Genomic DNA, 26,674 nt, shown 5'->3' on the forward strand with positions numbered 1-26,674 from the left:
GAGGTTTTTTGTATTTCCATACAAATTGTGAAATTATTTGTTCTAGCTCTGTGAAGAATACTGTTGGTAGCTTGATAGGGATTGCATTGAATCTATAAATTGCTTTGGGTAGTATACTCATTTTTCACTATATTGATTCTTCCAATCCATGAACATGGTATATTTCTCCATCTATTAGTGTCCTCTTTGATTTCTTTCACCAGTGTTTTATAGTTTTCTATATATAGGTCTTTAGTTTCTTTAGGTAGATATATTCCTAAGTATTTTATTCTTTTTCGTTTGCAATGGTGAATGGAATTGTTTCTTAATTTCTCTTTCTGTTTTCTCATTATTAGTGTATAGGAATGCAAGGGATTTCTGTGTGTTGATTTTATATCCTGCAACTTTACTATAATCATTGATTAGTTCTAGTAATTTTCTGGTGGAGTCTTTAGGGTCTTCTATGTAGAGGATCATGTCATCTGCAAATAGTGAGAGTTTTACTTCTTCTTTTCCAATTTGGATTCCTTTTATTTCTTTTTCTGCTCTGATTGCTGTGGCCAAAACTTCCAAAACTATGTTGAATAGTAATGGTGAAAGTGGGCACCCTTGTCTTGTTCCTGACTTTAGAGGAAATGCTTTCAATTTTTCACCATTGAGGATAATGTTTGCTGTGGGTTTGTCATAAATAGCTTTTATTATGTTGAGGTATGTTCCTTCTATTCCTGCTTTCTGGAGAGTTTTTATCATAAATGGGTGTTGCATTTTGTCAAAGGCTTTCTCTGCATCTATTGAGATAATCATATGGTTTTTGTTTTTCAATTTGTTAATGTGGTGTATTACATTGATTGATTTGCGGATATTGAAGAATCCTTGCATCCCTGGGATAAAGCCCACTTGGTCATGGTGTATGATCAGGAAGGTAAACTTCCAAACTCATTCTATGAGGCCACCATCACCCTAATACCAAAACCTGACAAAGATCCCACAAAAAAAGAAAACTACAGGCCAATATCACTGATGAACATAGATGCAAAAATCCTAAACAAAATTCTAGCAATCAGAATCCAACAACACATTAAAAAGAGCATTCCTATATTTTACATCTTCATGTCTCACTTTTACCCATTAGGACCCAGCCACACTGGTCTGATTTCAGCCCCTTGAATGGGTCAAAGTATGTTCTCAGGGCTTTCGTATTTGCTATTCCCTTTGCCTAGAACCCTTTTCCTCCAGATGTCCATTGATTAACTCTCGTTCATTCAACAAATACTTGAGCACCAACCAAGTGTCAGTTCTGTTGCAGGCACTGCTCAAGGCTGCCCTCCTTGATCATGCTAGCTAATGTGGTGCTTCCTATTTCAAATCCCACTTGTCCTATTTTATCTATAACATTTGTCATTAACTCAAATTACAAGCTGTTAAATAGAATTTATTTTAATAAATCGAGAGGGAACTGGTTTCAGGGCACTGAGCACAGAGATATTCTAGCTTTAGCAGAATGTCAGCATCCTGGGTCCATGATGGGCAGCGTACTGAGGCCATCAATGACCCATGGCCATGGACTGTGCCAGGCACTGGAGGTGTAACAGGGCACAAGAGTGAACAAGTCAGGCACAAACCCCTCAGAAAGGCTCCAAAGTCTAGCTGGGGAGAATAGATACTAAACTAGTCGTCTAATAAGCTAATGCACTATTAGCTACTGGAAGAAATAAAAGATGAGGAAAGGAAAAGAGTAACATGTGGGATGGCCAGAAGGTGGGAGAGCAGGATGCTAAAGTCCTGAAAGAAGTTTAGTGTAGTTGCAGCCAAGAGTGTGAGCACGCGGGAGGGAAGAGAAGGAAGTGGCAGGAAAACACGGAAGAGATGAAGGTGAAGAAATAAGCATGGTACAGATCCAGGAAGGCATTCTAAAACAAGTGGAAGTTTTAGTCTTTACGTAAAGGGCAATGGAGAGCCACCAAAGGATTTTACTGGGATGAGGTAAGAATAAGATTTATTATTATTTGTACAGTTAAATGTATGTATAAATAGCCAGTCTTATAAAAATAACTCAAGATGAATATTAAAGTTATAATGTTTTCAAAGCCTGCAGATAAAATTTAATTTTAAAATATAATCATTTATTTCTTCCTATTGAAGATTCTTCTGTTGGGTTTTATTCATTTTTTCCAACAAATATGAGAGCTTACTTTGCACCAGGCCCTATTCTTGGGACTGGGAATATTTTAGTGAACAAAAGAGACATAAAATCACTCCCCTCATGTACTGCTATTTCAAGTGTAGAGCTTATTTTTCAAGCGCAGCACATGAAAATCACAACGTAAAAGGAATCTGAACCAAAGTTCCCTTAGAAATCACTCACTGAACTTTTCTTTTACAGAAAAGGAAACTGTGACTATGAGAAATTAAGTATCTTGCTCAAGGTCACAAAGTTTTGGTGGAAAAGCCACTACACTACAATAATGATTAGAAAACAAAAACTGCACAGAAACTGTTCAAAGACACCAAAAAAAAAAAAAAAAAGCCACATCAACACATCCTCTCTGGTTCAACTAAAAGGAAGGGATTGCTTTAAGGACGTTTTATAGCCACTGTCCTATTTGTTAAAGAATGTTCCCATAACTATCAACTATATTGCTGAAAAAGATAAGGTCACTTCAAATATGTTAAACTCACTATGGCACTGAAGTACACTTCAGGGAAGAAGCAGAGGAGAATGGAAAAATCAGGAACCATGATGCTGCTCCTACTATGATCAGGTCACTGGTATCAAACCCCCAACTCTCACTGATACTCTGTATCTCTTATACTATAGGGAAGTAATTTTCATTATTTGCTCAGGATATTCACTTAAGAATAAACCACCACACCAATTTACTCTGCATTAGTCTACCTAGGGAAAGAGCTGTCATTTTAAAAGCATAAATAAGTGTATTGTCTGTTATCAACTTTTAATTAGCACAATAATCTTGTGAACTATACTTTCAGTTTGGTATTCAAAAACTTTAAATATCCTAAAAAATGCATGTTCCTTCTCTATCAATCTACAGCTAATAGAAATCTATTGGTGTGACTGGTTCCACATTATACATGCACTGGAATGACTTTAACAGTGCAGAAACCACAACCATGTGTTAAGCGAACTAAATAAAGTTCAGGATAAAACATTGTTTAAATCCAGGATAAACAGCTCCACACAAGCTTTATAATGTTCAGAATAATAAAAGAATAATCTCCACTTGATATATAATCAAAGTTTTCTCTCATCATTTCTTCCTTCAATATGATGCTTTCATTCAGCATAGCAATAGGCCTATGAAACTTCTTAAAAAATGGACCAGAATGCAACATATAAACTGTTTGACAATCATATAAAATAACTGTGGGAAGCTGAACTTCATCTCAGTACAGATAAACATTTCTTATTCCTACTCTCTACCAGCTCACTAATGATTGTAACCATAATCGATACAAACTTATTCATAAACAAAGAATAGGGGTTTTCTCATGGATTTCTAATGCATAAACAGATTAACTCAGTATGAAGACTTTAAAATTACTAACACAACTAAATTACTTAAAAAACCAAATACATGTCCCTTCTATGAACATTTTTCTGACTCTGAAGGCTATGCTTTGAGTTCCATGACCCATTCCAAAGGTCAGCATCTGCTCCGCTGGGGAACTCTCCTCTGTGGTGGATTACATCTGTGTGTTTTGGCTTGAACTCGAGATTTGGAAAGTTGAGGACTGGTTCATGTGTAGAGAAACTATAAGATAAAGAGTTAGTGACAGTTTTATAGAGGCTCTTAGAGACAAATTCAACCTGTTCACTTCACACCTTCAATCACTCCACTCTATGAGGAAGATGGAAAGTCAAAATCAGCACACCTATTAATATTCTACTACCACACGGTGAGTCCAGAATCTAACACTCTACTCACCCTGGTTGACACCGCTGTACCTATACACACATTAAGAGTAAGTTTTCAAAGCTACTAAATCAAGAAAACTTGATTTGTTGAAATTATTACAGTCATTAATTCAGGTGGAATATGAATTTATGTTGCTCATATTATTTATATCATCTTAACACCCACATTTTAATATTTTGTTAAGGCATTTTGTACATGTCCCTTGGCACCTTAGAGATACGAAACTTTGTTGAAGTGTTACTATGGATGCAAATCTGAAGAGAGAAGAATATATAACAGATTTTTCTATAAGGGTGGTTGGGGGGTGGCCATATGTTTAGAGGCCAGAAAAGAGAACTTATTTTTGAAGTTATATTTGCACAGCAAGCATACTATGTTAATTACAGTGAGGATAAGGTAGAGTTTCTCACAAAGCTAAATTATTTGAATTAAAGTGTTTTCAATACTGTAAGATAAAGAATCTTTAGTGTCTGTGTTGTATGGAAAAACTGGAGGACTTTACTTGACTAATAAAAGTCAGGAGCTTTACATTGTTGTTGAATTTCTCTGCTCCTTGAAATCTGAACATCTGAGAACCCCTTCACAGAGCTCCAACCATAAGGAAGGGAGTAAAAAGAAATCTTCAGGCTTTCTTCTAGATTTCTGTAGTTAAAATTATTCTGTTAGTAAAAGATAGTAATTCAAAGTAAAAACCCAAAATGAAGGGATTATAAGTACACATGTCTGAACAACTCTGATTAAAAACAGCCACGATGGAAATAATTCAGCCAAGAAGTACTAATAGATGCTAAACCACTGGGTTAAAGTTAGATGAGGAAAAGCATATTTACATAATCTCAAAATGTCTCCTTTAATCAAGTGATCAAAGTTGTCACTACGAATGGACAAAGTTAAACTCTGTGCCACTGACAGAAAGTAATGAAAAGAACACAGCATTGCTTAGGTGATATTCTTGCCAAAAACGCATAATTGAAATCTATTCATGAGGAAACATGAGGCAAACCTAAACTAAGGGATATTGTACAAAATAACTGGCCTATGCTCTTCAGCAATGTGAAGGTCATGAATGTCAAGGAAAGACTCATGATAAAGGGCACTAAGGAGATGTGACAACCAAAGCCAATGTGTGATTTTGACCTATTATAGCCTTTTGTTTCGATAAAGAATATTATTGAGATAAGTGGCAAAATGTGTGGGTTGGATGGTACTAGTTTAACAGTGTTGATTCCATGATTGAGATTACAGTGGAGAATATCCCTTTGGGACAGATACACACTAAAGTCTTTGGGAGTGATGGGCACAGGCAAATTATTCTCAAATGCTTCAAAGGGAAAAAAAAAAAGTTTCTTGTACTATTCTTGCCACTTTTTTACATGTTAAAAAATATGTGAAAAAAACTTTTATGGCATCAATCAATTCAAAGAAAAATATCAAATAGCTTTGGAAGGTCAGTATATGAATAAGGTATTCTTCAATTAACAAAGTTTGGGAACACTGTTCTAAGTAAAGCCAAGGAAAAAACTCAGTAATACCAAACACCTAAATGCTCACAACCCTTCCTAAGTTAAAAATTATGCTGGGAGCTTAACCAAGGTGATAAAAGTGGTAAGACTCTGAGATCACCTTCTGTATGGGCACACCAAAATTATAACTGTTTACTGAGCATGCACTGATGAGAAAGACTAGAATCTAGTTTAAAAAATATATATATATATATATTTTTTACAACTAAAGATGTAAAGAACGAACCACAATGAGAAAGGTGAGGCGGAGACATATAGTATAGTCAATACCTACACCCCTGGGTAGGTGATAATTAAGATAATTACAATTGTAGAGTCTCACCCCAAGAAGCAAGAGGCTCCTTCCTCCACACAACGGGCTCCCCATATCAGGTGCCACAGCCTAGGGGTCCAGCATCAGACAAGCCATCAGACCATTTGGTTTTGAAGGTTAGCAGGGAGGGCTGTGGGAAATAGAGACTCCACTCTTAAAGTGGAACAGAAACTCCACTCTTAAAGGGAAACAGAAACTCCACTCTTAAAGGGAAATAGAGACTCCACTGTTAAAGGGTGTACACAAAATCTCACACTCTCTGGGACCCAGGGAAGAAGCAGTAACTTGAAAGGAACCAGGTGCTGATCCTGAGCAGTCTCCCAGAGAAGACAGGAGGCAAACAGAGCTCACCCTGGGGATACAGACACTGGAGGCAGCCATTTTGGAGTGATCATTCTACCATGTGGACACTGGTCCTGGCAAGCGACATTTTTGAATTCTCCCTCTAGCTTTTTAGCACTGGGGTCTGGCCCCACCCACCAGAAAGCCTCGAGAGCACTAGCTTCAGGACCAGCCTCATTCAGACACACCACAGAATCCCCTGGGTCCAAGGTCCACCCACAAGTGGGTCAACACACCACCTCCGGGACCCCCAGGGCCTTGTAACCAGAGACTCTGTGACGCAGCTCCACCTATCAGTGAGATGGCACCAGCCCCACCAGAGGACAGGAACTAGCCTGGAGACGAACTTCACACACCGAAGGGTAGGCACCACCCTCAGGGCCCAATGGGCCCAGGCCACAGCCACCAGTGGGCAGACACCAGCTCCAGGACCACCACAGTCATGCCGTCTGCCATGGCAGGCCCTGGCACATACACCAACAAGCCATCAGCACCCCAGGGATCCCCTGGCTTTCCATGGCCAGCCATCTCATGACCCAGCCCCAACAACCAGTGGCCAGTAGCCTCAGCACCAGGCAGGGCCTGGCAACCAACAGGACCAGGGCCCACTATGCCTACCAGACCACCAAAAGCAGTCAGCACGATACAAGAGAAGGATCCACAGAGCCCAAAATGAGGGCACCAATGAGAGCATACAGCTCTGGTGAGGAGAGGGAAGTCTGCTCCTGGGACACATGGGAAGTCTTCTGCAAAAGGCCATTGCTCCAAGGCCAGGAAATATAATCAACATACCAGAAACACAGAAATAAAAACAAGTTAGGCAGGACAACGGGACAGAGGAGCATGTTCCAAATGAAAGAACAAGATAAAACCCCAAAAGAACTACTAAGTGAAGTGGAGGTAGGCAATCTACCTGAAACAGAGTGCAAAGTAATGATGGTAAAAATGACCAAAGAACTCAGGAGAAAAATGGATGCACAGACTGAACAGTTAGAAGTGTTTTAAAAAGAGTTAGAAAACATATAGAAACAATCAAACAGAAATGAAGAATGCAATAACTGAAAGAAAAATACACTGGAAGGAGCCACCATAGACTAAATAAAAAAGAGGACTAGATTAGGGGGCTAGAAGACAGAGTCGTGGAAATCACTAAGGCTGAACACAGAAAAGAGAAAAATACTAGCAATCCAAATTCAACTATACATTAAAAGGACCATACACCATGACAAAGTGGGATTTATCTCAGGGATGCAAGGATTTTTCCACAAACCAATCAGCGTAATACACCACATTAATAGATTGAAGAATAAACATCACATGATGATCTCAATCGATGCAGAAAAAGCTTTGGACAGAATTCCATACCGATTTATGATACAAACTCTGCAGAAAGTGGTCACAGAGATGACATGGTGATGGTGGTTTAGTCACTGAACCATTTCCAACTCTTCGTGACCCCATGGACTGTGACCCACCAGGCTCCTCTGTCAGTGGGATTCTCCAGGCAAGAACACTGAAGTGGGTTGCCCTTTTCTTCTCCAGGGGATCTTCCTGACCCAGCAATGGAACCCAGGTCTCCTACACTGCAGGAAGATTCTTTACCAACTGAGCTATGAGGGAATCATATCTCAACATAATAAAAGCCAAACAGGGCAAACCTACAGCTAACATATTCACCAGTGAAAAGCTGAAAGCATTTCCTCTAAGATCAGGAACAAGACAAGGATATTTATTTTCACCACTTATATTCAACACAGTTTTGGAAGTCCTAGACACAGCATTCAGAGAAGGAAAAAAAAAAGGAATCCAAACTGGAAAAGAAGCAGTAAAACTGTCGCTGCTTGCAGGTGATATGATACTATACATAGAAAATCCTAAAGATGCCTCCAGAAAACTACTAGAGCTAATCAATGAATTTGGTAAGTCTCAGGATACAAAATTAACACAGAGACATCTGTCTCATTACCATAAACTAACAGTGAACTATCAGCAAGAGAAATTAAAAAAACAATCTCATTTACCGTCACATCAAACAGAAAAAACACCTAAGGAAAAAAATCTAACTAAGGAGGTAAAAGACCTGTACTCAAAAAACCATAAGATACTGTTACAGGACTTCCCTGGTGATCCAGTGGCTAAGCCTCTGCACGTACCATGCGGGGGATTCAGGTTCAATCCCTGGTTGAGGAACTAAGATACTACACGCCGCAGGGCTATTAAGGCCACTCATTGCAACTGAGCCTATGCTCTGCAACAGGAGAAGCCCTTGCATCACAACTAGAGAAAGTATGAGAGCCCCAAGGAGAAGCCTACGAGCCACAATAGACTCATCTCAGCCAAAAGAAAAAAGAAAGATGAGAAGAAAAAAAATATTCTCAGTATTCTCAGATTAATGAAAACTAGGAGATTCTGTCACCAGCAAACCTATCCTAAAAGAATGGCTGGAGAAAATCTCTAAAATGGAAAAGTAAAAATAGGAAATCTTAAAACATAATGAAGAAAGAAAACAGTCAGCAAAAATATAGGAAGGGCTTCCTGGGTGACTCAGTGGAAAAGAATCCACCTGCGAATGCCGGACTCATGGTTCCATCCCTGGTCTCGGAAGATCCCACATGCCACAGAGCAACTAAGCCCATGCAACACAACTATTGAGCCTGTGCTCTAGAGCCCGAAAGCCGCAGTTATCGAGCCCAAGTGCGGCAACTACCCAAGCCTCCACACCCTAGAGCTTGTGCTCTGCAACAAGAGAAGCCACCACCATGAGAAGCCTGCACATGGCCACTAGAGAGTAGCTCCCGCTCACCACAGCTAGAGGAAAGCCCGTGCAGCAACAAAGATCCAGCACAACCAAAAATTAAAAGTAATTAATTTTTTAAAAACCAGCTTAAATATATGTGTGTGTGTGTCTGTGTGTAAATACAATAAGCATTCCTTCTTCTCCTAAGTTTTCTAAACTATGTTTGGTAGTAGAAGCAAAAATGTTAACACTGTGTTGGAAGGAAAGTTATGACCAACCTAGATAGCATATTCAAAAGCAGAGACGTTACTTTGCCAACAAAGGTCCGTTTAGTCAAGGCTATGGTTTTTCCTGTGGTCATGTATGGATGTAAGAGTTGGACTGTGAAGAAGGCTGAGCACCGAAGAATTGAGGCTTTTGAACTGTGGTGTTGGAGAAGACTCTTTAGAGTCCCTTGGACTGCAAGGAGATCCAACCAGTCCATCCTAAAGGAGATCAGTCCTGGGTGTTCATTGGAAGGACTGATGCTGAGGCTGAAACTCCAATACTTTGGCCACCTGATGCAAAGAGTTGACTCATTGGAAAAGAACCTGAGGCTAGGAGGGATTGAGGGCAGGAGGAGAAGGGGATGACAGAGGATGAGATGGCTGGATGGCATCATCGACTCGATGCACATGAGTTTGGGTGAACTCCAGGAATTGGTGATGGACAGGGAGGCCTGGTGTGCTGCGATTCATGGGGTTGCAAAGAGTCAGACACAACTGAGTGACTGAACTAAAATGAACTGCAGTCCTAAATGTATGTAGAGGAAATATTAAGATGATTATAAGTGTGGGAAGGTAAAGGGAAGTAATGCATGGTAAGCTTTCTATATTTCACTTAAACAGGTAAAATAACACCACCAATAAATTGTGATAAGGAACTTCAATATTAAAAAAAAAAAGTCCAATTAGAAAGTGGGCAAAAGATGTGGAGACATTTTATCTAAGAGGATATGCAAATAGAAAATAAGTACAGGAAAAGATGTTCAACATCATGAGCCATTAGGGGAAAGCAAATCAACACAAGTAATCTCTAAATACCTAGTCTTTCCACTGGGTTGCAGTGTTCTAGTCTCAGATACCCATGAGGCTTACAATTTACTTCACTGAGGTCTTTGCTTGAAAGATACCTCCTTAGAAAGGCCTTTTCTCCCCTATCCATACATCTCCTCACCACCCCAAGTCCCTATTTACTCTTGACTTCCTTGCTTTATTTCCTTCATGGCACTTATTCCCAGCTGACATTATACAGTCACTTGTTCATCTGTTTGCTGTCTGTGTCCCCACTTATTAATAGAATAAGTGGCCAGAGATCTTGTCTTCATCAAGTGTCTGGCACAGAGTAGTCAACAAATATTTTGGATAAATAAACTACAACACATTCAGAGGATGTGTTTTCATATTTCCACTCATGAAGTTTTACTCAAATTTCCTGGATTTCCGACCTCATCTGCCTGCTGTGCCCTAAAAGCCTTCTCTAAATGCTAAAGCCATTGCCTTGTTCTTAGTTCTTACTTAATCCTCCTTCCAGCTTTGCTAGAAGGACACTTACCCCAACCCTGTTGATTCCCGCCACCCCATCACCAACCAGTGTGACACTGTAATAGAAGACAGAGTGAAAAAAGAAAGGAAAAAGACCCTCGAGCAAGAATACCAGCAGGTGTTAGACGAGAGAAGCTGTAGCCAGAGCTTTGGTACGTTCTTGGCATGCTGTTGAATACACCTTGGTCTATATAACACAAGACTGAGAAGTCAACCCAATAAAGACTGTGGTTGGCTTATTCAGCAAGATATTTTTGAACTTGTTGATTTTTGCTTGGCAGTGAACATCAAACTAATTAAGAACTTGTCATTCAAGTGTAGTAAGTCTTTCCATTCCTCCTTTCCCATTTTAGCTAACTTCAGAGCATTCCTGGCTTTATTTAAAGGACTCATAGTTTTCATTTAAATTATGGATCCCAAAGCCACAGTGACCCAGAATTCAGTCTTCTCACAACACATAGACCACAAATCATTGAAAATTTTTCAGATGAGCAAGATTCTGGGGATTGCCTGCACGTTTCTTAACAAACAAATACCATGACAGAGTTGTAATATGTAAGCGATTATAGAATAAGAATTTCTACCTTCAAATTTTATTTTCTTAGCGTGCATTTAAAAAAATTCAGAAATATATAACCATTAAACATAATGCTTTATCAAGAAATAAAAGTTAAATGTCTCTGGCATACCAAATTATTTAGCTATTTCTTAGTAGACACACTCACTGCTTCATTTGTAGAAAAGAACCTGGCTTATAGAATTCCTCCAAACAAAACAAAAAAAAGAAAGTTAAATATAGCAGCTGTATGCTGAGAAAAGGTAAGTCTTTCTCCTGCTCAATTTGTAATGTTTATTTAGAAGTAAAAACATAAACAAAATGCCATTTTTGCAGGGAGGTCCAAGCGGGGAAAAGAAGATACCCACAGCCTGTACCAACAGCCAGGTCACTCAAAGTCAATGCTGTATAGAGTTCAGTAACTCTATCCGCAAGGAAATGTAAAATCAAAGTACTATCTCTGATTCTGCTCTAATAAAAATTATTTTTCTTCCCTCTGAAAATGTTAGTCTTTCTTTCTTTCTTTTTTTTTTTTTTTCTGGCTGCATCATGCAGCAAGCAGGATCTTGGTTCCTCCACCAGGGATCAAACCCAAGTTCCGCAAAGTGGAAGCATGGAGGCTTAACTACTGGATCACCAGGGAAATCCTAATGTTAGTCTCTTGAACAGTAATATTTAATTGGTATTTGGAACCAAGGAACGAAGATAAAAAATTACCACTATTAAAAGGTAATTTAACAGTTTTTGACATTGAGTTAGTGATTTAATATATACACCACTAACACGTTACTTAATAATGTGAAAGTTAACAAAAAATTAATTATAGTTATATAATATAATTATTATAATTATAGCAAAGGAGAAAAGGAAAGATATAAGCATCTGAATGCAGAGTTCCAAAGAATAGCAAGAAGAGATAAGAAAGCCTTCCTCAGTGATCAATGCAAAGAAATAGAGGAAAACGACAGAACAGGAAAGACTAGAGATCTCTTAAAGAAAATTAGAGATACCAAGGGAACATTTCATGCAAAGTTGGGTACAATAAAGGACAGAAATGGTATGGACCTAACAAAAGCAGAAGATATTAAGAAGAGGTGCCAAGAATACACAGAAGAACTGTACAAAAAAGATCTTCACGACCCAGATAATCACGATGATGTGATCACTCAGCTAGAGCCAGACATCCTGGAATGTGAAGTCAAGTGGGCCTTAGAAAGCATCACTATGAACAAAGCTAGTGCAGGTGATGGAATTCCAGTTCAGCTATTTCAAATCCTGAAAGATGATGCTGTGAAAGTGTTGCACTCAATATGCCAGCAAATTTGGAAAACTCAGCAGTGGCCACAGGACTGGAAAAGGTCAGTTTTCATTCCAATCCGAGAGAAAGGCAATGCCAAAGAATGCTCAAACTACCGCACAATTGCACTCATCTCACACACTAGTAAAGTAATGCTCAAAATTCTCCAAGCCAGGCTTTAGCAATACGTGAACTGTGAACTTCCAGATGTTCAAGCTGGTTTTAGAAAAGACAGAGGAACCAGAGACCAAATTGCCAACATCCACTGGATCATCAAAAAAGCAAGAGAGTTCCAGAAAAACATCTATTTCTGCTTTATTGACTATGCCAAAGCCTTTGACTGTGTGGATCACAATAAACTGTGGAAAATTCTGAAAGAGATGGGAATACCAGACCGCCTGACCTGCCTCTTGAGAAACCTACATGCAGGTCAGGAAGCAACAGTTAGAACTGGACATGGAACAACAGACTGGTTCCAAATAGGAAAAGGAGTACGTCAAGGCTGTATATTGTCATCCTGTTTATTTAACTTATATGCAGAGTACATCATGAGAAGCGCTGGACTGGAAGAAGCACAAGCTGGAATCAAGATTGCTGGGAGAAATATCAATAACCTCAGATATGCAGATGACACCACCCTTATGGCAGAAAGTGAAGAGGAACTGAAAGGCCTCTTGATGAAAGTGAAAGAGGAGAGTGAAAAAACTGGCTTAAAACTCAACATTCAGAAAACAAAGATCATAACATCTGATCCCATCACTTCATGGGAAATAGATGGGGAAACAGTGGAAACAGTGTCAGACTTTATTTTTCTGGGCTCCAAAATCACTGCAGATGGTGACTGCAGCCATGAAATTAAAGACGCTTACTCCTTGGAAGGAAAGTTATGACCAACCTAGATAGCATATTCAAAAGCAGAGACATTACTTTGCCAACAAAGGTCCGTCTAGTCAAGGCTATGGTTTTTCCTGTGGTCATGTATGGATGTGAGAGTTGGACTGTGAAGAAGGCTGAGTGCCGAAGAATGGATGCTTTTGAACTGTGGTGTTGGAGAAGACTCTTGAGAGTCCCTTGGACTGCAAGGAGATCCAACCAGTCCATTCTGAAGGAGATCAGCCCTGGGATTTCTTTGGAGGGAATGATGCTGAAGCTGAAACTCCATACTTTGGCCACCTCGTGCAAAGAGTTGACTCATTGGAAAAGACTCATGCTGGGAGGGATTGGGGGCAGGAGGAGAAGGTGACGACAGAGGATGAGATGGCTGGATGGCATCACTGACTCAATGGATGTGAGTCTGAGTGAACTCCGGGAGCTGGTGATGGACAGGGAGGCCTGGTGTGCTGCAATTCATGGGGTCACAAAGAGCTGGACATGACTGAGCAACTGAACTGAACTGAACAAAAAATTAGCTCATCAGTGGTTAGGGTGAAACCACTGTTGCATTTGTCTCTCACTGTAAGATCTACTCTATTATTCCATTGTTCTATAGTCTAAGAAAAAAAAATCCCACCTTCAACATAAAAACTAACAAGAAAATTGGACTTAAGATATCGATTTGTGGACGTCCCTGGTAGTTCAGTTGTTAAGAATCCTCCTGCCAATGCAGGGGACACGGGTTAAACCCCTGGTTTGGGAAGATTCCACATGTAATGAGGCAAGTAAGCCTGAGCTCCACAACAAGAAGAAGCCACTGCAATGAGAAGCTCAAGTACAGCAAGCAGAAAGTAGCTACTGCTCGCCACATCTACAGAAAACCCACTTGCAGCAACAAAGACTCCACACAGCCAAAAATAAATAATTAATAAACAAATTAACTAAGTATGTAATTTTAAAAAGACCTTGGGGCACAGTGCCCTGGTCTTAATTTATTTAAAACTATAATAAACCAGAGTACCCATAATTTCTGAATTCATTGGTCTATTTATACATTCATTAACTAAGCATGTATCAGAGGTTGGTACGGTATAGTAGAAAATAAATGTGCCTTGGAATTAAAAAATAATAATTTTTTTAAACAAAGCTCATTGATACAGAGACAGATTGCTGCTAAGTCGCTTCAGTCGTGTCCGACTCTTGCGACCCCATAGACAGCAGCCCACCAGGCTCCCCTGTCCCTGGGATTCTCCAGGCAAGAACACTGGAGTGGGTTGCCATTTCCTTCTCCAATGCATGAAAGTGAAAAGTGAAAGTGAAGCCTCTCAGTTGTGTCCAACTCCTAGCGACCCCATGGACTGCAGCCTACCAGGCTCCTCCGTCCATGGAGTGGGTTGCCATTGCCGTCTCCAAGAGAACAGATTGGTGGTTGCCAAAGGCAGACGGCAAGGTACCAGAATGGGTAAATAGAGTCGAAAGGTGCAAACTTACAGTTATAAAGTCAATAAGTCCTGCAGATGTAATGTGCAGCCTGGTTACCACAGTTAATAATACTGTACTGCATATTTGAAAGTCACCTAAGAGAGTAAACTTTTAAAATTCTTATCACAAGAAAAAAATCTGGTGATGAATGTCTATTAGATTTGTTGTGGTGATGATTTGCTAATACAATCAAATGTCAAATCATTATGGTCTACACCTAAAACTAAAATAATGCTGTATGCCAATTATTTCTCAATTTTTTTAAAGAAACATCAAAAAGATATTTTCAATGACCTGATTCAATCAATTAGGGGAAGTTTGGCTTAAGGCAAGTTACTCAGTCTCTTTCTCTTAACTTGAACTGTGGTGTTGGAGTGGACTCTTGAGAGTCCCTCGGACTGCAAGGAGATCAAATCAATCAAACCTAAAGGAAATCAAGCCTGAATATTCATTGGAAGAATTGACGCTGAAGCTGAAGCTCCAATACTTTGGCCACCTGATGCAAAGAGCCAACTCATTAGAAAAGACCCTGATGCTGGCAAAGACTGAAGGCAGAAGGAGAAGGGGGTGACAGAGGAGGAGATAGTTGGATGGCATCACCGACTTAATGGCTGTGAGTTTGAGCAAGCTCCAGGAGATGAAGACAGGGAAGCCTGGCATGCTGCAGTCCATGGGGTCACAAAGAGTCAGACATGACTGAGCGACTGAACAACAACAACAAACAGTTGTTTTCAGAGTTAAATGAAATAATACATTTTAAATATTGAGTACAACGTTTGAAAAAATTTAGGCACTCATTGTTACCATCCTTCCTTCTCACTGACCTAGACAATAGGTGCATTTGGTGAAAAGTACATAGAAAATGCCTACTCTATAGGAACTTACAGAAGAAATTAAAACATATCAATGTTAGATAATGACCTAAGTGCTAAAATGAAACAGTTAAGGCTCTTCAGGGATTTATGTCATCATTTTTATACTTGGCCTCAAATCTAATTAAATTTATTCATTCTTTCTTTATGCGATTTATTAGCACTTTTGAAGTGCCTGGTGCACTACTACTTTTAAGGAATTTACAGTATAGTAGGGGAAATGGACGGGGCTTCCCAGGTGCCTCAGTGGGTAAAGAACCTGCCTGCAATGCAGAAGACACCAGAGATATGGTTTCGATTCTTGGGTCAGGAAGATCCCCTGGAGGAGGGCACAGCAACCCACTCCAGCATTCTTGCCTGGAGAATCCCATGGACAGAGGAGCCTGGAGGGCTACAGTCAATAGTGCAAAGAGCTGGACAGGACTGAAGCAACTGAGCACAGCACAGGGGAAATGGACACACACAAATTACTGGGGTATAATGTTTTGGCATTTTGATAGAAATATTAAAAGAAAAGTATGGTTCATTGGGAATGGAAGACAAGAAGCTCTGCAGAGGTTCCAAAGTGAGAGACAGCAGTTTTCCTTCCTAAGAGCACAGAATCCTACCTTAAGCTAGCTTAATAAGGGAGTAGTGTTTTTATTTAAATCTAATTTGTTTTCTAAATTTATTTTCAATTGGAGGATAATGGCTTTACAACGTTGTGCTGGTTTCTGCCACACAAGGACATGAATCAGCCGTAAGTATACGTATGTCCCCTCCCTCTCTGACCTCCCTCCCATATCCCACCCCAGCCCAACTCTCTAGGTTGTCACAGAGCACCAGGTTGGCTCCCTGTGTTAAACAGCAACTTCCCTTTAGCTATCTATTTTACATATGGTAATGTGTTATGTTTCAACGCTACTCTCTCAATTTGTCCCACCCTCTCCTTCTCCCACTGGTCCACAAGTCTATACTCTATGCCTCTATGTCTGCATCTCTATTCCTGCCCTGCAAAAATGTTCATCAGTACCATTTTTCTAGATTCCATGTGTTATGCTTAGTCACTCAGTCCTGTCTGACTCTTTGTGGCCCCATGGACTACAGCCTGCCCGGCTCCTCTGTCCATGGGGATTCACCATGAATACTGGAGTGGGTTGCCATGCCCTTCTCCATGTTATCTTCCCAACCCAGGGATCAAACCCAAGTCTCCCACACTGCAGGCCAATTCTTTACCAGCTGAGCTACCAGGGAAGCCCCTAGATTCCATATATATGCATTAATATACGATATTTTTCTCTTTTTGACTTACTTCACTCTGTATAACAGGTTCTAGGTTCACTCACCTCACTAGAACTACTCAAATTTGTTTCTCTTTATGGCTGAGTAATATTCCATTGTATATATGTACTACATCTTCTTTATCCATTCGTCTCTCAATGGACATCTAGGTTGCTTCCATTTCCTGGCTATTGCAAATACTGCTACAATGAACACAGGGTACATGTGTCTTTTTCAATTATGGTTTTCTCAGTGTATATACTCAGTAGTAGGTCAGACGGTAAAGAATCTTCCTCCAGTGCAGAAGACCCGGGTTCAATCCCTGGGTTGGGAACATCCCCTGGAGAAGGAAATGGCAATCTACTCCAGTATCCTTGCCTGGAAAATCTCATGGACAGAGGAGCCTGGTGGGCTGCAGTCCATGGGGTCAAAAACAGTTGGGCATGAGTGAGCGACTAACACTTACTTACTTATACCCAGTAGTAAGATTGCTGGGTCATATGGTAGTTTTATTCATAGTTTTTAAAGGAATATCCATAAGGGACTGTATCAACTTACATTCCCATCAATAGTGGAAGATGGGTCCCTTTTCTCCATATTCTCTCTAGCATTTACTGTTTGCAGATTTTTTTGATGATGGCCACTCTGGCTGGTGTGAGGTGATACTTCATTGTACTTTTGATTTGCATTTCTCTAATAATGAGTGATGTTGAGTAATTTCTATGTTTTTAACAGGAAGATTCATTCACATGATTGAAAATACAAAACACACAAGTATATAATATATGTAATAAGACATCTTCTACCATCCTCCACCTTCATTCATTTCACCAACTTCTCAGCAAGCTCTGGCCATCTAGTACCCCTCTACAAAGGCAGCCAATATCATCAGTTCCTTGTGCACTTTTCAGGCATATTTAATGTATCACAAGCAAATGTGAATACATATCTCCCCCTTTCTAACAAATGGGTGTGCTATACCTTGCTAATTTCATTTGAAGTATGTCGTTGAGCTCATTGCTTATTAATATATAAATGGATTATTCAATCTTCATCCTATTTCAATAGCTATATATTATTTTATAGTATGAATATACCACAATCTACTGAACTGATAAGATATGAAAATTATTTCCAGTCTTATTATTAAAAATGCTGCTATGACAAATTAATGTAATATATCATTCTACATGTGTACAAAATACATCTAAGAAATAAGGTCTTAAAAGCAGAATTTCTAGGCCAATTTTGCTATATTTAGCTAACACGATGTGACTGTTTTAAATATTCAATAATTAGAGTCTAGGGACTTTCCTAGCAGTACAGTGGTTAGGAGTCCACCTTGCAATGCAGAAGATGTGGGTTGGATCCCTGGTTAGGGAACTGAGAACCCCACAAGCTAGGGGGCAACTATACCCATGCACCACACTAGGACTCAATGCAGCCAAATAAATGACTAGAATCTTGACATCCCCATACTAACCTCTCCTATGCTCTGGATTGACGTCACCTCTCTATCTTAGTCTTCAGCTTCTCTGTCTCACAGATCTTGCCCTAGCAGCACCATCACCATTAAACAAACTCTCTTGATGAGAATTCCCTGGCAGTCCAGTAGTTAGGACTCCATGCTTTCACTCCTGAGGGCTCATGTTCACTCCCTGGTCAGGGAACTAAGATTCCCCAAGCTGCACAGCATGGCCAAAAACAAATAAACCAAAAAACCAGTCAACAAACAAAACAAAACAAAAAAACAAAAGCAATCTCTTGAGTGCCAGGTATTGTTCTAGGTAGGGGGTCTGCTGCTGCTGCTACTGCTAAGTTGCTTCAGTCGTGTCCGACTCTGTGCGACCCCATAGACAGCAGCCCACCGGGCTCCACTGTCCCTGGGAATTCTCCAGGCAAGAACACTGGAGTGGGTTGCCATTTCCTTCTCCAATGCATGAAAGTGAAAAGTGAAAGTGAAGTCACTCAGTCGTGCCCGACCCTCAGCAACCCCATGGACTGCAGCCTTCCAGGCTCCTCCATCCATGGGATTTTCCAGGCAAGAGTACTGGAGTGGGGTGCCATTGCCTTTTACAGGTAGGGGGTATAGCTGCAAAGAAAACAGACAAATATCCCTCCTTTCATAGGACTCTCTAGTAGTTCACTCTGTAGGTCTCTAGGAAAGGGACAGAAAAATACACAACATCAGCAAGTTCATTAGAAAGTTATCTGGGCTGAGGAGGAAAACTAGCTAGAGAGAGAAAGGAAATATGAAGGTCTGAGAAGGAAGGAAGACAGGAAATCAGGGCAGGTTTATATCTACAGGCAGAATGATCTAGGAAAATCAAGAGGAAAGTCCCGTGGCAGGAAAGTGAGTGCCCTACTGGAGGAAGAGAAAGGAAGCAAGCGTAGCTGTAAGAAGCGAGGAAGGAGGAGAGAATGAAAGATGAGGCAGGCACACGTGGTGCTATGGGAGGAAAAGTGGGCACTGGACAGAGTGCAACCAGCTGCACTGGGGGTGTGGGGCTGAACCAAGGCAGGGGCACCAAGAACAGACACAGTCAACGCAGGTAGGGCATGAGGGAAAGCGTTCTTCAGGAACTGAAAGAGTAGTAGGTTAGGAGACTGGAGCTGGGGCAGAGGATAGAAACCCACTTCAACCAAAGGTAAACATGAGAACAGAAAAGATCCTGCCTCTTTCTTGAACAATATATTCCACATAACCCAGTGACCAGTGGACAGGAACTGGAAGGCCATGTTATAATGCATCTAAGTTATCAAATTTTCATCTGCATAGGTCAAAATTTTAATTGCTGTAATTATAAAAAACCTTTTATAAAAATTATTTTAGCAATCAAGTTTGCCTGTTAAGGTTTATATCCTAGTGAGAGACTTGGTTTTAAAAGATTATTCCACTGCAGTCACATTATTTATCGCCAAACAGCCATCTGTTTTGCCTTTTAGTACTGACTTTTTAATCCTCACACTCATTTCACTAAGAACTTTCTTGGGGGTGGCACTGGAGATAGTAGTGACTGGCATTATTCTGATGGAAGTACAGTAGACACTAGGTTGGCTGTAATTGATTTCAATATCTCTTTACAAAGAAATTAATCAGCACGATTCCTTCAGTCTTCAAAGCAACTATAAAGAAAATACCATATTTTCTCCTAATTATTGTTTTATATTTTTATTTGGTTATAATTTTCTCACTATTTTTTTATGGGAATGCTCTGTTTTATCTGTTCAAATTTTCTGTAAATCTACAATAGTTCTATTTTTCTCTTTATCATCTGCGACCTGCCTTCTGGTCTCACTATGTCACCAAACTTGCTCTCCTTAAAGTTTTCTTTAGATCTTTCTAGAATTCACCACTGCCTTGGATATTTATGACTGCACTCTGATACTTGAGTGGCACTGAAAACTGATATTCTATGCAATACTCACTCATAGTCTAAAGAGAGGAAAAGGCACCCATTAAAAACACAGACCAGGAGTGGAAAAGACATATGCTCAGGATCTCTCTCCCTCCTTTTGATAAACATTCCAGTTTTCCTTTGAAGAACTATCCCTCTGCCATGTCATATGATCCTGGCACAAATCTCAGTCAGCATAAACTGCTCCCAACCCCTACTGGCCCCGAGTTAGGCCAATCTTACTTTTTCCCCTGGAATCTGAATCTTAGGTAGAATGACTCAAGACAGAAAACAGTTGAAATTCAGTCTCTCTTGTGTCAATGACTGGAAGAGCTTTTCCTGAGCTCTTGGTCCCAGCTCTTGGCTCAAGAGCTCTTGGCTCTTGAGTTCAGTTCAGTTCAGTCCCTGTCATGTCCAACTCTTTGTGACCCCCATGGACTGCAGCACACCAGGCCTTCCTGTCCATCACCAACTCCTGGAGCTTGTTCAAACTCATGTCCATCAAGTCGGTGATGCCATCCAACCATCTCATCCTCTGTCGTTTCCTTCTCCTCCTGCCTTCAATCTTTTCCAGGTCTGTTTCAATGAGTCAGTTCTTCGCATCAGGTGGCCAAAGTATTGGAGTTTCTGCTTCAGGAACTGTACTAATCCATTCCAAAATCTGATTAACCATTCTTCCTTTGATTCTGTTAGCTTTCCAATCCCCTTTAATAAATTCCCTTTTTGCTGAAATTAGTCAAAACTGATTCCTGTTGTTCATGTAACCATTATGTTGAACACATAGGCTTCCCCAAATTAAATCATGAAATAGCTTTGTGTTTTTCTCTCTCATTGTTTATTTATAGCTATTCATGAGGCTAGATTTTCTCTGGCCCCTGCATACATAGTACATAAATTAACACAGTGCCTCGAAGTCAAATATTCTGGGCTCAAATTCTAATCCTATGTTCTACTAGTTACTTAATGTCTCTTTGTCTTAGTTTCCTTATACAGAATAAAAACATCTACCTCATTGGGTCATTGTGAAACTTAAATGACTTCCCCAATGCCTGGCATGTATAATAGTAAGTCCTGAAAAATGCTAATTAAGCTGATGCAGTGATGGTCCAGTGATGGTCCTGTGACTGTCTTTATTTCTCACAACCCATCACATTAGGCCCTGACTGTCCTTATTTCCATACCCGTCTTCATGCTGGCCCTCTCTCCTTTTCTGAATTCTTCAAGACATAACTAAAGTAAGCATCACCACTTCCACAATGCCCACACTGATCTACAAAGGCCACATTAACTTGATACTTCACTTATAGGAGTCATAATCTATAGCAGACACATGAGTCTTAATTCTGTATCATTCTATTATTTTTTAATTGTATCTATGTGTAAATCATGGCTACCCAACAAGAAAGTGTTCCTTAAAGGCAAGAATGACATTTCATATTACTTTATGTCCTCCGTATTACTTAGTCCAGAGTAATGCTCAAAGTAAGCCCTTAATAATAAAGTTTTAAATTGCCCTCTGAGAAGCTAAAAATATTTCCAATAATAATTACTTCTGAGTTTGTATAGCTTCAAGCCATCAGGCTGACATTTTAGCATATATGCTGCCAAGCACAAGCCGTTGTTTTTATTGTATGTAAGAGCACACAAAAAGACAGGGACCGAACGTTCTGTTTTCTTCATACACTTGCCCATACACACTAGGCATCCAATAAATGTTATTAACTGTCTACAAAAAAGCTGAAAATCTCAGGAGCTGAAGATTAATCCCAACTATGACAGGAAATTCCAAACACATCTATTACTATTAACATTGGAAACTATACAGCTGAAAGGTCCTGCTTTGTTTAAAACTTTAAAACTTGGGAGGTGAGGGAAATAGCTACTCAAACACTTTTTTCTCTTGAAATATATATTTTTTCTCATAAAAACTGCTGATGAAGAAAGAAGTAGGAAAGGTAATTCCTGTTTCTTTTCATTGTCATGTTTCTGGAGTGATTTTTTTTTTTGGGAACTCTGCATAATACAAAGTACCCCACCTTCTTTCTCTGATTTCTCTAACCATGTGCAAAAGTATACACAGAAATAAAAACTTTTCCCACTGATGCCCAAGAGTATATTATTTACATAATAAGATGGCACTGTTTCAGAGCTTTGTGGGCAGTATTTTCATCATGTGGAAGAGTCAGCTAGGAAAGAGAAGTTGAGTAAGCCTAGCCTCAACTCCATGTGAAACTGTCTGAGGAATGGAGATGTATAAATTGACTCACTTAGCTGACCCTGGGAACAAACTTTTATTACATTTAAATAACACCTTTTCAAAATTCTTTACTTGTTGGCTTACATTGTTTAACAAACATGATTATTTCAAAGTTTAGAAAAATTATTTTTTCTAAATGTTATCCACTATAAATTTTTCAACCAGACTAACCAATCCATTCTGAAGGAGATCAGCCCTGGGATTTCTTTGGAAGGAATGATGCTAAAGCTGAAACTCCATACTTTGGCCACCTCATGCGAAGAGCTGACTCATTGGAAAAGACTCTGATGCTGGGAGGGATTGGGGGCAGGGGGAGAAGGGGACAACAGAGGATGAGATGGCTGGATGGCATCACTGACTCGATGGACATGAGTCTGAGTGATCTCCGGGAGTTGGTGATGGACAGGGAGGCCTGGCCTGCTGCAATTCATGGGGTCCCAAAGAGTCGGACACGACTGAGCGACTGAACTAAACTCAACTGAACTCTTCATTGTTTCCTTTCTACAGGAACACTCTGAAAGAGAAAGAAAAGGAAAAGAGGGAAAAAACCACACATCTTACTTGGATTGTGCAAGACAGCCAGGTACAACCACATTCTGATTTTCCTCCTCATCTTGGAGTGCAGTGAGCTCCACCATGTTAACCATCACATCATTGGTGTGGCCTGGAAGCTGGGGAAGCACTGCAAGGATCTTCTCCACCAAGTTATCTCCATGATGTCCTACAGCCCCTATTTAAACAGACAAGAAAATATGAACTCGCAAAATAGGAGGAAAAAGAAGCTGTTACAGAAATCAGTAACACAATCCTAACATTTTGCCGTTGGTAACACTAACCAGGTTCCCAATTACCTAGACAATGTATGTCTTGTGTGTTGGACTTAATTGTCCCTGAGGGCAGGCACTATGTCTGCTCTGGTTACTGCCATATTTCCAGGACTTGGCATAGTGCCTACACATGGAAGGCATCAACAGGTATTTAGTGAATAAACAAACAGTCAACATTTGGTAGGTCAGGTAGATGGTGTCATAAGATGACACTATCTTGAAACTTTCAAGCCAAAAAGATTTTCTTAATTTTACTGATGAAGACTTTAAGACTTAGAAGGGCTTAGTGACCTGACCAAGAATAGCAGATCTCCCCTTTCTAGTAGCTTATCTTCATAATGGCAGTTTACCTAGTCCATTCTCTACATAAAGGCAACTTGGCAGCTGGTATGTTTACTAATTATTTGTTAGATGAAGAAAATAACAAATGAATGAATAGAAAAATTTGTACTGATAGAAGGATTTATAGAGCATTTTCTATTTACCAGGCATTGCTCTAGGTGCTTTACATATATTAACTCCTTTAATAACAAATGAATTAACAAGCTCAAATTAAAATCAAGACCAATTACAAAGCTTAATGCTTTTCCATAAGGCCAAGTTATCTTTCCAAAAGTTATCAATGCTTGAAAGATACCATTTCAACAACCAGCTGTTGTTGTTGTTCAGTCACTGACATGCCCAACTCTTGTGACCCCGTGGACTGCAGCACAACAGACTTCCCTGTCCTTTACTATCTCCTGGAGTTTGCTCAAACTCATATCCATTGTGTCAGTGATGCCATCCAACCATCTCATCCTCTGTTGCCTCCTTCTCCTTTTGCATTCAACCCTTCCCAGCATCAGGGTCTTTCCAATGAGATGGCTATTTGCATCAGGTGGCCAAAGTACTGGAGTTTCAGCTTCAGCATCAGTTCTTCCAATGAATATTCAGGGATGCTTTCCTTTAGGATTGACTGCTTTGATCTCCTTACAGCCCAAGGAACTCTCAAGAGTCTTTTCCAGCACCACAGTTCAAAAGTATCAATTCTTCGGCAATCAGCTTTCTTTATGGGCCAACTCTCACTTGTGTACACGACTACTGGAAAAACCATAGCTTTTACTATATGGACCTGTGTCGGCAAAGTGATGTCACTGCTTTTTGAAATGCTAACTTTGTCATAGCTTTTCTTTCAAGGAGCAAGCATCTTTTAATTTCATGGCTGCAGTCAACACCTGCAGTGATTTTGGAGCCTTAGAAAATAAAATTTGCCACTGCTTCCAATCTTTCCCAATCTCCCAATCTTTCTGTTTGCCATAAAATGATGAGACCGGATGCCATGATCTTATTTTTTTGAATGTTGAGTTTTAAGGAAGCTTTTTCATTCTCTTCTTTCACCCTCATCAAGAAGCTCTTTGGTTTCTCTTCACTTTCTGCCATTAGAGTGGCAACAATGGATGTGACTGGCCAAATCAGCTTGTTTTGATCTCACTCACTTCAAATCAATTAACACTTGATTTCCTAATGTCTTTCTATCTATATCTCTTTATTGTATTTGCCATGTCATATTAATTGGGTAGAAGAACTAGGTAGAAAAGACTACACCAGAAATGCAAGGAATCACTATCACCACCTTCATCATCTTCATCAGAATAGCTAATATTTATTGAGACCTGGTCAAACAGGAGATGGAAGTGGTCAAACAGGATATGGAAAGAGTGAACATTGACATTCCAGGAATCAGCAAAATAAAATGGAGTGGAATGGGTGAATTTAACTCAGATGACCATTATGTCTACTACTGTGGGCAAGAGTCCCTGAGGAGAAATGGAGTAGCCACCATAGTCAACAAAAGAGTCCGAAATGCAGTACCTGGATGCAATCTCAAAAATGACAGAATGATCTCTGTTCATTTCAAAGGCAAATCATTTAATATCACGGTAATCCAAGTCTATGCCCCGACCAGTAACGCTGAAGAAGCTGAAGTTGAACGGTTCTATGAAGACCTACAAGACCTTCTAGAATAAACACCCCCAAAAGATGTCCTTTTCGTTATAGGGGACTGGAATGCAAAAGTAGGAAGTCAAGAAACATCTGGAGTAACAGGAAAATTTGGCCTTGGAGCACAGAATGAAGCAGGGGAAAGGCTAACAGAATTCTCCCAAGAGAACACACTGGTCCTTGCAAACACCCTCTTCCAACAACACAAGAGAAGACTCTACACATGGACATCACCAGATGGTCAACACTGAAATCAGATTGATTATATTCTTTGCAGGCAAAGACGGAGAAGCTCTATACAGTCAGCAAAAAGACCAGGAGCTGACTGTGGCTTGGATCATGAACCCCTTATTGCCAAATTCAGACTTAAACTGAAGAAAGTGGGGAAAACCACTAGACCATCCAGGTATGATCTAAATCAAATCCCTTATGACTATACAATGGAAGTGAGAAATAGATTTAAGGGACCAGATCTGATAGACAGAGTGCCTGGTGAACTATGGATGGAGGTTCATTACATTGTACAGGAGACAGGAATCAAGACTATTGCCAAGAAAAAGAAATGCAAAAAAGCAAAATGGCTGTCTGAGGAGGCCTTACAAATAGCTGTGAACAAAAGAGAAGTGAAAAGCAAAGGAGAAAAGGAAAGATATACCCATTTGAATGCAGAGTTCTAAAGAATAGCAAGGAGAGATAAGAAAGCCTTCCTCAGCAAGCAATGCAAAGAAATAAAGGAAAACAATAGAAGAGAAAGACTAGAGATCTCTTCAAGAAAATTAGAGATACCAAGGGAACATTTAATGCAAAAATGGGTTCAATAAAGGACAGAAATGGTATGGACTTAACAGAAGCAGAAGATATTAAGAAGAGGTAGCAAGAATACACAGAGGAACTGTACAAAAAAGATCTACATGACCCAGATAATCATGATGGTGTGATCACTCACACTCACCTAGCGCCAGACATCCTGGAATGTGAAGTCAAGTAGGCCTTAGGAAGCATCACTATGAACAAGTCTAGTGGAGGTGATGGAATTCCAGTTGAGCTATTTCAAATCCTGAAAGACGATGCTGTGAAAGTGCTGCACTCAATATGCCAGCAAATTTGGAAAACTCAGCAGTGGCCACAGGACTGGAAAAGGTCAGTTTTCATTCCAATCCCAAAGAAAGGCAATGCCAAAGAATGCTCAAGATCAGATCAGATCAGATCAGTCGCTCAGTCATGTCCGACTCTTTGCGACCCCATAAATCGCAGCAGGCCAGGCCTCCCTGTCCATCACCAACTCCCAGAGTTCACTCAGACTCACGTCCATTGAGTCAGTGATGCCATCCAGCCATCTCATCCTCTGTCCTTTCCTTCTCCTCCTGCCCCCAATCCCTCCCAGCATCAGAGTCTTTTTCAATGAGTCAACTCTTCGCATGAGGTGGCCAAAGTATGGAGTTTCAGCTTTAGCATCA

General features: G+C 40.1%; 1 protein-coding gene across 1 annotated transcript in view; it reads right to left on the reverse strand.

Annotated features, from left to right (window-relative positions):
* SCFD2 (sec1 family domain containing 2) overlaps nt 1-26,674 on the reverse strand; it is a 397,298-nt gene that overhangs the window by 359,593 nt on the left and 11,031 nt on the right. Inside the window, exon 2 of the mRNA XM_070372393.1 lies at nt 22,972-23,140. Coding sequence (XP_070228494.1) covers nt 22,972-23,140 — 169 coding nt within the window. The remainder of the gene's footprint in view (nt 1-22,971; nt 23,141-26,674) is intronic.

This window comes from Bos mutus, chromosome 6, assembly GCF_027580195.1.
Source record: "Bos mutus isolate GX-2022 chromosome 6, NWIPB_WYAK_1.1, whole genome shotgun sequence".
In the NCBI taxonomy this organism is placed as follows: Eukaryota; Metazoa; Chordata; class Mammalia; order Artiodactyla; family Bovidae; genus Bos; species Bos mutus.